At 35.3% G+C, this 13822-nt stretch overlaps 1 protein-coding gene across 7 annotated transcripts; it reads left to right on the top strand.

Annotated features, from left to right (window-relative positions):
* Window positions 1-405: 405 nt before the first annotated feature.
* LOC132299898 (putative pentatricopeptide repeat-containing protein At3g16890, mitochondrial) lies at window positions 406-8743 on the top strand. 7 transcript variants are annotated; one of them, XM_059796772.1, is made up of 5 exons: window positions 406-522; window positions 636-2959; window positions 4984-5042; window positions 6715-6887; window positions 8344-8743. In XM_059796772.1, the coding sequence occupies exons 1-2, from the start codon at window positions 474-476 to the stop codon at window positions 2807-2809; spliced, it is 2223 nt and encodes a 740-aa protein (XP_059652755.1). In that variant the 5' UTR covers window positions 406-473; the 3' UTR covers window positions 2810-2959; window positions 4984-5042; window positions 6715-6887; window positions 8344-8743. The 7 variants fall into 7 exon arrangements, with proteins under 7 accessions (XP_059652755.1, XP_059652757.1, XP_059652754.1 ...); XM_059796774.1 differs by having other exon boundaries at window positions 636-2970; window positions 6715-6750; XM_059796771.1 differs by having other exon boundaries at window positions 636-2970.
* The last annotated feature ends 5079 nt before the right edge of the window (window positions 8744-13822 follow it).

The raw sequence follows: 13822 nt of genomic DNA, 5'->3' as shown, positions 1-13822 counted from the left end.
GGTTGGATATGAATATTGAGGTAGATCACTTTTTAAAGCGTAAATTTTTTTTAACATAGATTGGGGTTTATGATCAAAATTTGAAAGCAGTTTGAGTTTTATAAAATTAGCCCTAATAAAAAATTTGTCCAAATAGGATATAAAGCCATAATCAAGATAAACTTTGTACTATTACTAAACTTTTTTTTTTTTTCGGAAGGTAAATTGAACTTTATATATATAAATACGAGGCAATACAGAATGCATGGACATAGCCCACGAATTGTAGACGGCCCAATAAGCAAAGAGACCAACAATGAAAACATGAATAACACCTCAGGGTCCAGCCCATCACCTAGCGAACGCATTCCTAGTCTAGGGTTTGTAGACTACTCATGTCTAAGCCGTGACCCATTCCGGTGCAAGGATAATTAGGGCGTGAAATCAGAGCGGCGCCCTAACTCAAACCATCTGGAGGCTCTGCCGGCGGCCGGATGAACGAAGCTGGGAGATTCCATTCAAGCATCACCCGTCTTGCCAATGGTGAGTCCCGTACCTGTTTCGATATAAGCTTCTGCCTTATCATATCTATTACTAAACTTTTGTGTAGCGAGAAAAACCAGTCCGGTTCATTGACCGGTCCAAGTTATACACAGTTTTGCTAGTCGTCACTTCCTCAGCAGTTGCTCCAAGGGACATGAGAGGGTTTTCTTCTTTGGCTTCTAGGGCTTTACCTGCAATCCGAAACCAATCAGAAAAATTTCACAATCAGCGAAAACAATCCCCAATTTTTGAAAATTTAACGGCTGTTGACCACAAGCCTACCAACAACAACAACATCGAAGCTTCTTTTAGAGGTAAGTCTTCATTGAACTCTCAATTCAAAAACCCCAACTTGCCTTCTATTACAAACAGTCACATTTCAGTTAATAAACACAAATCACATGAAAAACCAATAGACCATCAGTACATTTCTCAGATACTTTCAAGTAAAGACTGGTTCTTGTTGCTAAATCACGAGTTTAAAGTGAAGCGGATCAGTTTGAATCATCAGTTAATTGTGAGTATTCTACAAAATCAGGAAAACCCATTGCATCCTTTGAAATTTTATATCTGGGTTTCAAATATCGACCCTGTGTTCGCGAGAAATCAATCGATTAGGGGTGTCTTAGTTAATTCCCTTTATAGGAAAGGTCCGGTAGTCTTATCAGTTGAGTTGATTCGAGATATTAGAAGCTCTGGGTGTCCGGTTACTGAAGATTTGTTTTGTATTTTGATTGGTAGTTGGGGGAGATTAGGGCTGGCAAAATACTGTGATGAAGTTTTCGGGCAAATTTCATATTTGGGTCTTAGTCCAACTACTAGGTTGTATAATGCAGTTATAGATGCATTAGTGAAATCGAATTCACTTGATTTAGCTTATCTGAAATTTCAACAGATGCAGTCAGATAATTGCAATCCTGATAGGTTTACATATAATATCCTCATTCATGGAGTTTGTAAGGCTGGTGTAGTGGACGAGGCAATGCGTTTGCTGAAAAAGATGGATGGTTTGGGATATTCACCCAATGTGTTTACTTATACGATACTAATTGATGGGTTTTGTAATGCAAAAAGGGTTGATGGAGCGTTTAGAATATTAGAGAAAATGTGGGAGCGAAATGTGAGTCCAAATGAAGCCACATATAGATCATTGGTTAATGGTGTGTTTCGTTGTCTATCCCCACAGAAAGCATTTCAGCTGTTATCTAGATTTGTGGAGGGGAAGCCGGTTTTGCCTAAAGTAGCTTGTGATACTATTTTGCATTGTCTTTCTAATAATTCTTTGCCGAGAGAGGCGGCGGAGTTTTTGAAAAAGGCTAGCGAGAGAGGTTATTTTCCTGACAGTTCAACATTTAATGTTACAATAACTTGTTTTATTAAGGGACTGGACCTTGAGGAAACATGTAAGATACTCGATGGTTTTACTGATCGAGGTGTGAAAGTGGGGTTTAATACTTTTCTTCTTCTCACTGAGGCTCTGTATAAGTCCGGACGAGATGAAGAAGGGACTCGGTATTTAAATAAGATAATTCAGGATGGACTTGTGACAAATGTCTTCTCATATAACATGGCAATTGATTGCTTCTCCAAAGCTAAAATGATGGACAGAGGATTGGAGACCTTTAGAGGGATGCAACAAAGAAATATTGTTCCTAACCTTGTCACCTTCAATACTCTAATTAGCGGGTTTTGCAAGATTGGGGAAGTAGGTAAGGCACGGGAGTTGTTGGAGATGCTCTTAGAACAGGGTTTCAGACCAGATATTTTCACTTTTAGTTCAATAATTGATGGCCTTTGTCGCGTGCACCAGATCAAGGATGCTTTTGATTGTTTCACAGAAATGCCAGAGTGGGGCATCATTCCAAATGCTGTCACATATAATATTTTGATCCGCTCGTTATGTAACGTGGGGGATGTTGCCAAATCAATGAAACTTTTGAAACAGATGCAAGATGATGGAATAAGACCCGATATATTCTCTTTCAATGCTCTTATCCAAAGTTTCTGTAAAATGAATAAGATTGAGAAAGCCCAGAAGGTTCTTGTAACCATGTTGACTTCAGATTTGAGTCCTGACAATTTTACTTATTGTGCTTTTATTAAGGCATTGTGTGAATCGGGGAGATTTGATGAAGCTAAGAACTTGTTCTTCTCTATGGAAGCAAATGGATGTGTTCCAGATGCTTATACTTGTCACTCATTGATTGATGCCCTAGTTCAGTCAGCTTACTCTGAAGAGGCCAAGGATATAGTCAAGAAATGCAAAGAGAGGGGAATTATGTTATAACCCATCCTTATCTCATATAATGGGGTTTTCTTCACATTCTTATGATTTATATTCACGAGGTTGGGCTGCTAAGTAGAGCTTTTTGCTCTGAAAGTAGGTGGAGCTATCGATTACCAGGCTGCTATGTTGCCTGCTGCGTTGTGGAATCAGGTACATTTCAGGTACATAACACGAACTCCAATGGTTTCCACACTGAACTTTTTTAACCCCCCTTATTTCCTAGCTGTTTGCTGCATGCATTCCTGGTGGATATCCTTATACAGTTTCTGAATTTGGATAGTTAATAGTATGCAGTTAAAAATTCTTTTAATCTGCGCTATTTTTTTTTTTTTTTTGTGTGTTTACTATCCTGGAGATTTCTTCATGTATAACTAGCTGAGTTTTTCTGAAGGAATTAATGATCTTATGTAAAAAGATAAATTTTGTTATTTTATTTTTTAAGAAAACTAATGTTTGATGTGACATGGATCAATTCTTGCAATTCCTTGGCTGATTTTTTCTAACTGAGTTTGAGGTTTGTTTTGTTATTGGAATACCTATCATTTAGCCATGCCTGCAGAAAGATGAGTTCCAATTATACATGCTTGCAATTCCTTATAAATTTCGCTGGCGTGGACTATGTTATTTTCATGATAAACTAATTTGAGATTATGGTATTTTAGCATTCCAGCATTTCCTGGCATGCCATTTGTTGGAATCAACTTTAAACTGAATAGTTGTGGTTGCTATAGCTATAACATCCCTTTATATGGAGCTTTTTAAAAATTTGAATCTCAACCTTTTCACCTTTTAAGTGAATTTTGCCATTATGATCTAAGAATTAGTTGAAATCCTAGTGACACATGAGGGGAAAAAGAATGTTTGTGTGTGTGAGAGAGATAAAGGACATTAGTAAATCAAATATTCAATCATAAGGCTGTAAATCACTATTATACCAAAGCCATGTATATTTCTTGAACATAATAAAAGAACTACTAGATAGTCAAACGACTCAAATCCCTATCAGATACTATAACCCTAAAATATGAAAATATTCCTAAAAATTACCCCTGGAAGTCTTTCGCCAATGCCTAAAATTTTTGCATATCGCGTGTCTCGCGGAGCGCATCATGATCAATATCATTGGTACATGTGAATAGTTGATTTAAAATGACTTCTAAGTATTGATACAAGCATACTGAATAGGGCATTATGATTGACAAAAGAAGATTATTCCAATATTGAATAATTTGTAATAGCTCAACTCTGTAAGAATAATCAGATGTTTGAATTATTTACTCTTCCACCTATCCCCTTCGAAGGAGAGTGCCTTAACCTCCAACTCCTAAATTGGAGACTGTGCTGGTCGTTTCAGCTTTTTAAGATGAGTAATAGGCAGGGAAAAGGTGGTTCTCGAAACTGAAAAAAGCTAGAAGAAAAATGAAAATCAGCACCATTCCTATTATTTCCTACCCTTACGAGTGCTTATGTTGAAGGGCTAATGAAGGGGCAGCATATAAAGTTGGAATAATGGAACAACATATACTTCCTATTATTTAAGGAAGGATACTGGACCTTCTGATTGATTTTGAGCGTAAAAATGGTTGGCGGAGACTTGAAGTTGAAAGGAGTTATTGAAGGGGAGTGTATTGGAGGGTCATTAATGGTAATTTGGTGAATGTTTGGGAAGATCGATAAACATCAGACTCAAAAAATTCTAAATTGTTTTCTCAAATTCCTAATGATTCTCATAATTTTAGAGTAATTGATCTTATCGATAGGGATACAAACTGATAGAATGGAGATTTGGTAAATTCTGTAATGAAAGAGGGGGATTGGGTCACTAATGCAAGCTCTTCCAAATATTTATGTGTCTGTGTTCTAAAAAGAAGTCCAACTAGCCCTCAGTGGCTTTTGCAAGACATATTTCCTCTTCACAACTATTACTGAAAATGATTGATGTAAAAGTTATGATAATGCTTTCATTGGAAATTAACTAAAGCACCCCTTCCAACCAGGATGTCCGCAAGAGTACAAAAGTCTAACATTTAGCTCGAGTCATTTGATAATTTCCTCACAACAGTTGCTGATATCTGTCATATTACATACAATCACTGATGGATAAGCGTATTCAAGTTCATATCTACATCTACTTTGAACAATTCTAATTTATTTCCTTTTTTTTTCATTTGCAGTTTTTAGGGTTGAATATTGTATTGGAATGCGGCGGTGATGATAGGGTTCTGATTTCAGTGTATGTATATTCTGTTTTGATAAAGGACTACTTGATATGTCAATTCTATCTTCCACAAATTGCCAAACCTGTTAAGTGCTAATGATGTAATATCAGAGAATAACTTTCTCAAACTTTACAAATGACATGTGCGAAAAAAAATTAAATTCAAAATACTGTAGATGCTAAATGTCTTTTGTAAAACATATTATCTGATTTGATGGTACCAAGATAAACCACTGAAAAAAATGAAAAACTATGATTTAAAACACATCATGAGATTGACTTGGCGTCTAGAAAAACCAACATGTATGACCAAAGTACAAGTTATGTCAACGTTGCTAAAAAAATTAGGAGGGTAACAACCAGAAGAATTCACCTGAGTTTCCTGAGATGCGCAGCATATGATGTGTAGTCCTGTTCCTTAGTTGTGTCTCTCTGTTTTCCTTGTAAAAAAAAAAAAAAAAGTATGAGATGTTGCATCAAGCATGTGTGGCCAGATTAAATAATGAATAGAAAAGGGTTATGCACTGCTCCATCAAAATTATTTCTTCATTTCGTTTTCCTTGAGTGCCCCATGCAATGATATGCAAATCTTGATTCATTTAATACATGCTCACGACCGGGAAACTTGAGTAATTGGATTTTAAGGCCAAAATGCAGCTTAGGGAAACATGGTAGTCAAATATCCAAGGCAAGCACAGGGTATGGTTCTAATAAAAGCCCATATGCTAGCCAAGCTGCCTAGGTGGTCATTCAGTATGGCCGCATGTCAAGCATATTATACCTGATAATAGTACTAGCATTTCATTTACTCTAATACTATAAGCAATTTTAGTGTAATAAAATTGTTATAGATACAATATAGAAGCTATATGTTATAAGATCATAAAAATCCTTTTACTAACACAATGCAAATGATATAATAAATATAATAGAAGCATAAAAAAGAAAGAAAAAAATCAAGTGCATCAAAACCAATAGTTAATTGATGAAAATGCAACGGGAATACTAAGGCTACCCAATGTATATACTAGTGCGGTGCAAGCACTTCAAGGTGTAGCAATGTAGTGTTTATGATTGTTGTTATTATGTCATACCGTTATATGGCTACTCTATGAAGTAACTGAAGCGCGATATTTGAGCAGTGGAAGCTGCTAATTTAAAAGAAACCTACTAACCTCAAATCAACTAAATAATGCAAGCCCAGTGTTAAAAAATAATGCCCAGACACGATTCTGCACTACTAAACATGATGTAGTAGTGGTACTTTCAATTTTTTTGTAATTTAGTAATACGACCATGTAAAATGTTTTGAATACTTTATGTTGAAGGTTTGTAGTCACTTAAATTTTGCACTTTATGCATCATCACTTTACCTGCAGCTATTTGCTTAACTGATTCACTAATGCAAGCCCTTCCAAATGTTTATGTGTACCTATGTTCTAATAAGTAAGTCCAACTAGTCCTCAGTGGCTTATGCAAGTAATATTTCCTCTTCAAAAATTTTGCTTAGCAAAATCACTTCTTTCAACCAGGACGTCCACAAGAGTATAAAAGTCTTAAAATTTTGCTTGATGATATCTGTCACATTACATACAATCACAAACGGATAAGTGTTTGCAGGTTCACATCTACTGTGAACAATGCTAATTTATTTCCTTTTTCCCTTTTTCTGTTTGCAATTTTGCAGGGGTACTTGGTCTGATTGGCTGCTGGGCAACAAGAGGTCTTAAACTGATTTTCCTTTTTCTACAAAAACACTGTACATGATTGAGCAACAGGGGTTGACATCGTAGTTGTTTTTGGATTTCGACTGCATTTTTTTTCCCTAAAACTCTGTACATGGCATGGCTGAGCAACAGGGTATGTTGATACAAGAGTTAATTCAATTCTGGATATGTGCTGGTATGGCCCTGTGGGCATTTGTAGGAAATTGGTGTTGATATGGTAATTGTTAGGGCATGTTACATAATTTCTGCTGGAGTACGGTTAAATAAAAGCTATGGATTGTTATCTGGTTCCATGTTGCTAATGCTAATTTCCCATACGAATCTATAATTAGAATATTACTTAGTTTCTTCTCTGTTCAAAGCTGTAAATAAAGTGTATGCAGACAACTTCGTATAGTTATAAATGGAGTACTAGTTGAATTAGGACTTTCAAGTCAAAAACTGTACCTAAGTATGAATTTTGGCATTTTTGGCACTATTACATTATTTCTTTATTTTTGGTGATTCCATGTTTTTATGGATTGTGATCTGTTTGATTTGGTTCCATGTTGCCTATGCTAATCATCATAGGAATCTGTCATTAGAGTATATACAATATAAGTTATGAGAGGAGTATTAGTTGAATTAGGACTTACAGTACTTGCTGCGTAATTGATTAATTTAAATCTCAATAGTGTATATATATTTATTAAAAAAAGAAAGAAAAAAAAAAGATTAATGTGAAAGATTCTCAACTCACTTCCTACAGGTTAGGATTTTGAATTTTCTTGGAGCCACCTAGAATAATTTATTATGCCACTAATTGCGTGTGCTCAGTGGTGAAATATGCAAGTTCATTTTGTAATTGAATGCTTAAGGCCAGTTAAATTATGAATGCATAGCATCTCACATAGCATGAAAGTGAAGAATCAAGGTGTGTGAGTGATGCATGATCCTATTTTGAGCTTCAAATGGTTTCACCGATTCTTTACACTTTAATTCCTAGGACTCTCACCAACCTATCTACCCCATTGGTACGCATTGATGATCATTATGGCTTCCGAGACTTCCTTGCATCAATTCTGAGTTGCTTTGATGAAATTATTCAGAATGAGGTTCATTGCAACTTCAATGTCCTTGATGTGATCATTGTAGTGTGGACTTGATCTTTCTCTCTTAATGTGTTCCTTTTGATCTATATATTGAAACTCAATGTAGATATTAGTACATTGAACACTATAAATGGTTTTTTATCATCAAAAGTGCTAGATTACCCTTAGGAGAAAGATGTAGGGTCAACAAAGCATATTATACCTATTCACTAATGCAAGCCCTTCCAAATGTTTATGTGTACCTATGTTCTAATAAGAAGTCCAACTAGTCCTCAGTGGCTTATGCAAGTAATATTTCCTCTCCAAAAATTTTGCTTAGCAAAATCACTTCTTCCAATCAGGACGTCCACAAGAGTATAAAAGTCTTAAAATCTTGCTTGATGATATCTGTTACATTACATACAATCACAAACGGATTAGTGTTTGCAGGTTCATATCTACTAGTGAAACAACGCTAATTTATTTCCTTTTTCCCTTTTTCTGTTTGCAATTTTGCAGGGGTACTTGGTCTGATTGGCTGCTGGACATCAAGAGGTCTTAAACTGTATTCTTTTTTCTACAAAAACACTGTACATGATTGAGCAACAGGGGTTGACATCGTAGTTGTTTTTGGATTTCGACTGCATTTTTTCCCCTAAAACTCTGTACATGGCATGGCTGAGCAACTGGGTATGGTTATACAATAGTTAATTCAATTCTGGATATGAGCTGGTATGGCCCTGTGGGCATTTGTAGGAAATTGGTGTTGATATGGTAATTGTTAGGGCATGTTACATAAGTTCTGCTGGAGCAGGGGTAAATAAAAGCTATGGATTGTGATCTGTTAGATCTGGTTCCATGTTGCTAATGCTAATTTCTCATACGAATCTATAATTGGAATATTACTTTGTTTCTTCTCTGTTCAAAGTTGTAAATAAAGCTTATTACTAGTTGAATTAGGACTCTTAAGTCAAAAACTGTACCTTAGTATGATTTTTGGCAAATTTTGGCACTATTACATTATTTCTTTATTTTGGGTGATTCCATGTTTTTTTGCATTGTGGTCTGTTTGATCTGGTTCCTTGTTGCCTATGCTAATCATCATAGTAATCTGTCATTAGAGTATATACGATATAAGTTATGAGGGGAGTATTAGTTGAATTAGATGTTATATTTTTGCACCTAAATTGACATGCTAGTGGTTCTTACCTGGAACAGAGATATATATTACTCCCGTTTGGATTGTTAACTATAATTTTTTTACAGATTCGTAGATTAGTTTAGTCCAACATGATGCCATGATTAGGGCTATAAATGAGCAATTCGTTAACAGTTTGGGCTCTTCATATTCAAACTTGTATAATTGTAGGAGGAACATTTATGCTCCGTTTGATAAGAAGGAAGTAAGAGGGTGGAGGGAAGATAGGAAGAAAGAGACGAGCTTTCTTTGTTTGGCAGAGCTTTCTTTGTTTGGCAGAGAGGAGATATCGAGAAAAGATGATGAATAAGTCATCCTTCTTCACAAATTTTCGTTCTTCCAAATATGAACTAAAGACAAGCAAAGACTATTCTAAACGTTTTTAAATTAAAAACTTTCTTTATAATTAACACTTTCTCTTGTCTTCTCTCATAACAAATAAAATAAGGTATTTATCTTATTCTCCTTTCTTTTATCCAACCAAATAAAAAGAAGAAATAATATAATCTCTTTCCTAAAAATGTATCATTTATCTCTTCTTCTATCCCTCTCTTCCAATTTTCTTTCTTTCTACTAAACAGAGTATTAGTGTGAATATCATGGTTGGAGCTAATTTGTATAACTTTCTTCATTTGCATTCAACCATTATATTTTTGAATTGCATATAGTGGCTCGCACTCTCTAATTTAGGAAAATATATAGGAAATGATAGTTCTATATATGAAAGGGTAGTTTTGATATTTAAAAAATAATAATCATTTATTTGGATACCCCTCTTAGATTCAAAAGGTACAAAAAAACCCTATTGTTTTGTTTGGTGCACAAAACTCCCTATTGTGTGCTTTGGTGCAAATTAGCCTCTAATAATCCATTTTGACCAACTTTTTCTTTAAAAATCCCAAAATTGCCCTTTTCACCATTGACCATTAAAGAACCACCTCATCGCCGATCACCAATCACTCCACCAGCAGTCACAGTTGGCGATTTGCCATATGATAGATGGAATGGGCAGCTTATGTTTTGGTTTTGACTCCTTTACTTTTTGATGAATAAATGTGGGAAAACGATGAATGGTCCCAAAAGGAATCCCTACCTTCCCTTATCAATCCCTCGCATCTACAGCTGCAAACGAACCGAGCTGTTCTCGAACCCCTCGGACTTGGTTTGCTAAAAGTTCGGCTCGAGCTCGAACAAAATTTGAATGCTTGATTAATAAACGAGCCAATCCCGAACACTCTTCAGCTCGGCTTGATACTTCACGAACACGTTCGGGAACTTGCTCCTTATTGGGCTCGTGAATATATAAACATATATGTGTATATATATGATAGTTTAGGTCTTTTCTTTTTTCCTTTTAACTAAAAAGTAAAAACCCATTTCGATTCAACCCAACCCAATTGTGTTTATAATATCAACCCACTTGAAAAGAAAACTCCAGCCGACTCAAGCCCATTGATATAAATCTTATACAACTCCCTCATCCCCATATCTTCCCCAACCCTAAGGCATCGTTTGGATTGAGGGATTTAGAGGGATTTGGAGAGAAAAGAAAGGGAAGGATAGTGATTAAGGTGTTTGGATGGGAAGAATAAGAGAAAAAAGAAAGGATTGAGAGGGATTTGGAGCAAATTACAGAAGGGGCAAGTGTTGTATATATCGTCTATATATATAGTTTACAGTTGCAGCGAGAGAGAGTGGGAGGCTGAGAATGAGATGGAGGCTATTGGGGAGGCTGAAATATATATATGTAGTTGCAGTTGCAGAGAGAGAGAGAGTTGCAAAACAAGAATTACAGACTTTGATTAGTTGATTTTAGAAATTTTTTTTAAACAAAACCCATACATACAAGTTAGCAGTTGCAGAGAGAGAGGGGGGCAAGCTTGAAAGATATGGGTTTTGATTTTTGGAACAATCTGAAATGATAAACCTAATTGGGTTTTGACCTTTTGATTTTTGTAGATTTTGTAGTTTGCAGTTAGAGAGAGAGAGAGAGAGAGAGCTGATATGGGTGATCTTCTGATTTTGGTAGATTTTGTAGTTTGCAGTTGGAGAGAGAGAAAGAGAGCCGATATAGGTTTTGATCTTCTAATTTTGGTAGATTTTGTAGTTTGCAGTTGGAGAGAGAGAGAGAAAGCCGATATGGGTTTTGATCTTCTGATTTTGGTAGGTTTTGTAGTTTGCAGTTGAAAAGAGAGAGAGAGTCGATATGGGTTTTGATCTTCTAATTTTGGTAGATTTTGTAGTTGGCAGTTGGAGAAAGAGAGAGAGAGCCGATATGGGTTTTGACCTTCTGATTTTTGTAGATTTTGTAGTTTGCAGTTGGGGGGGGGGGGGGGGGGGGAGGGGATCTGTGAGAACTAGAATAGAGAGATGGAGGAGGCTGAAATGATTTTGCCCTCTAACCCTACCAAAAAGGGTAAGATGGTAATTTCATTATTATCAATTCCTTTCTTTTATCTCATTTGTGTTATCCAAACAACAATATTACCAATTCCTTTCTTTTCTCTCCTATCTATTTAAACATGAATATAAATTATAGCTATCATTTCTTTTCTTTTATATTCTTTTATCTCATAATCCTTTTCTTTCTTTTCTATCACGTGTATCCAAATGAAGCCTAAGTGCCGCATCGCTTTAAGAAACCACGGGCAAATCTGGAACAACACCACCGGCATTGAAGAAACCAGCTGTAACTTTGCAACATGGCTGAAAATCCAAGATGTTTTTTGCTTTTTCTCTCTCTATTCTCTCTAGGTCGTATATCTCCCTAATCTCGCACCTCTTTTGTATTTCTCATACTGGATGGAAGAATCGAAGTGAATGTTGAAACCTGTGACTGGAGATTTGTCGCTATTTCTGGTACCGGGTATATGTATTATTGCTCACACACACACACACACACACACACACACACACACACACACACACACATGCAACTGTTGTTCTACGCTTTGGTCTAATCGAGTTATCGAACTGAGCTGAAACATTTTCAAACATCATCGAGTCGAGTTCGGACACCCATTTAGAAGCTTGAGTCGAGTTCAAGCCGAGCTCAAACACTATGGTTAGATGGCCGAGCCGAGCTTGAACATACCCCTACTCGGCAGCCATACCTACTAGAGTATCTTCTTTATGTTTTGCAAAGAGATAATAACAATGCGGTATTCTTACTTTTCAAAGGAAGTCAGGTTCGAATTTTGGTGTCTGAGTACCAATTTTTTTTTAAAAAAGATAATAACAATTAGGATAAATGCAAAAAACTCCCTAAACTATTGTCCTTTAGCAAATAATTCCCTGAACTAAAAATCACTCCCTAAACTATTAATTTGTTGTAATTAAAGACAAATTCATCAAAAAAGACTATTTTACCCTTTCTCATTAAAATTTTCATTTCTTATTAAATTATTTTTATTATCTTTTCTCTTATGTAAATATTAATTATACTATTTACCTTAATTTTATTTTTAGTATCAATTTATCATAAAAATGGAAAAAGATTTGTAACTACCATTTTCTAAATTGATCAACTTATTATTCAAGCTTTATTATTTATAATAAAACATATTATAACCAATTTAAACATTTTTATCGGGAAAAAAAATACATTCTATTCATGTAATATATTCATTAAAAATTTACTAAAATTTTTAATTTAAATAAATAATTAAGAAAATTAAAGGTAAATTTATGCAAATTTAATATAAAATATCTCATCAAATTTAAGAAAATTATTTTTTTTCATAATTCAATAAGAAGGGGCATTATGGTCATTTAATGAAGTATAGTATAGTCTTTGGGGTATGTTGCAACAAATGAGATAGTTTAGGAGATTTTATGCATAAAATATAGTTCAAGGGGTTTTTTTTGCACTTTACTCTAACAATCACACACATAAAATTAACTTCTTTCAGATTAGTAAACTTGATTTATGTGATTGCATACTTAAATAGAGCTTCATTTGCAATTTATAGATTGACAAGATTATGGAGGATCCTTTGTGAAGGAATGTGATTTGTAGTAGAAAGAGGAAATCCACGTCTAATATTATTACTTTGAAGAAATTGGGTAAAAGCATGGATGACGTGGTTCCAATCGAACGTGGCCATTAGTGATTTTAATGGGGGATCCAATAACACAAAAGGTATTTGCTATGCTTGTTGGGATATTTTAAGCTAGGAAGCGGTCGTCTCAAAGACAACACGTATAGCTATGTAGAGGAACAAGTTGTAAAGTTTTTGCATGTTCTATCAATGCGAGAAATCGCACAATTCGGTTCATCTTTTATCGACAATTAGTTGTCATCTTCATAATTTTACAAGAGCAATTATTTCACTCAAAAGATCAATTTTTCATATGCCCTAATAGAATCACAATAAATAATAAGTAGCAGTGTGACGGCCCAAGTTTTTGTAAACCCAGTGCGTAAGTGATGATCAAAAGATGACCCGATAACGGATCCGAAATGTGAAAGCGAAAGGTGAAACAACGGTCTCTAGAGATACAATGCGTCTCTAAGATACCAATGTGACCTTCAATGAGGTCGCAGAACTCAAAGGAAAACAAATGCGAAAGTGTCGTTTCAAAAACGGACAAAAAGGAACCTAGGGGCAAAATGGCCATTTTGTAAAAAAATGGATTCAAGTGCTATCGAGCACACCATTGGGAAGACAACAAAAAACTAATCGAGATGGACTCAAGAATTGTATGATTCGGAGTCCGGACGAAGGAGAAACGACAAAACAAAGAAAAACGAGTAATAAAGCTAAAAGGGTAAACTGGTAATTATCCAAAAATATCTGA

The sequence above is a fragment of the Cornus florida genome, unplaced genomic scaffold (assembly GCF_030987335.1).
Source record: "Cornus florida cultivar Cherokee Brave unplaced genomic scaffold, ASM3098733v1 CherokeeBrave_3.0.0_Hap2_Chr03, whole genome shotgun sequence".
NCBI lineage: Eukaryota > Viridiplantae > Streptophyta > Magnoliopsida > Cornales > Cornaceae > Cornus > Cornus florida.
This window is presented reverse-complemented; position numbering and strand designations above follow the sequence as displayed.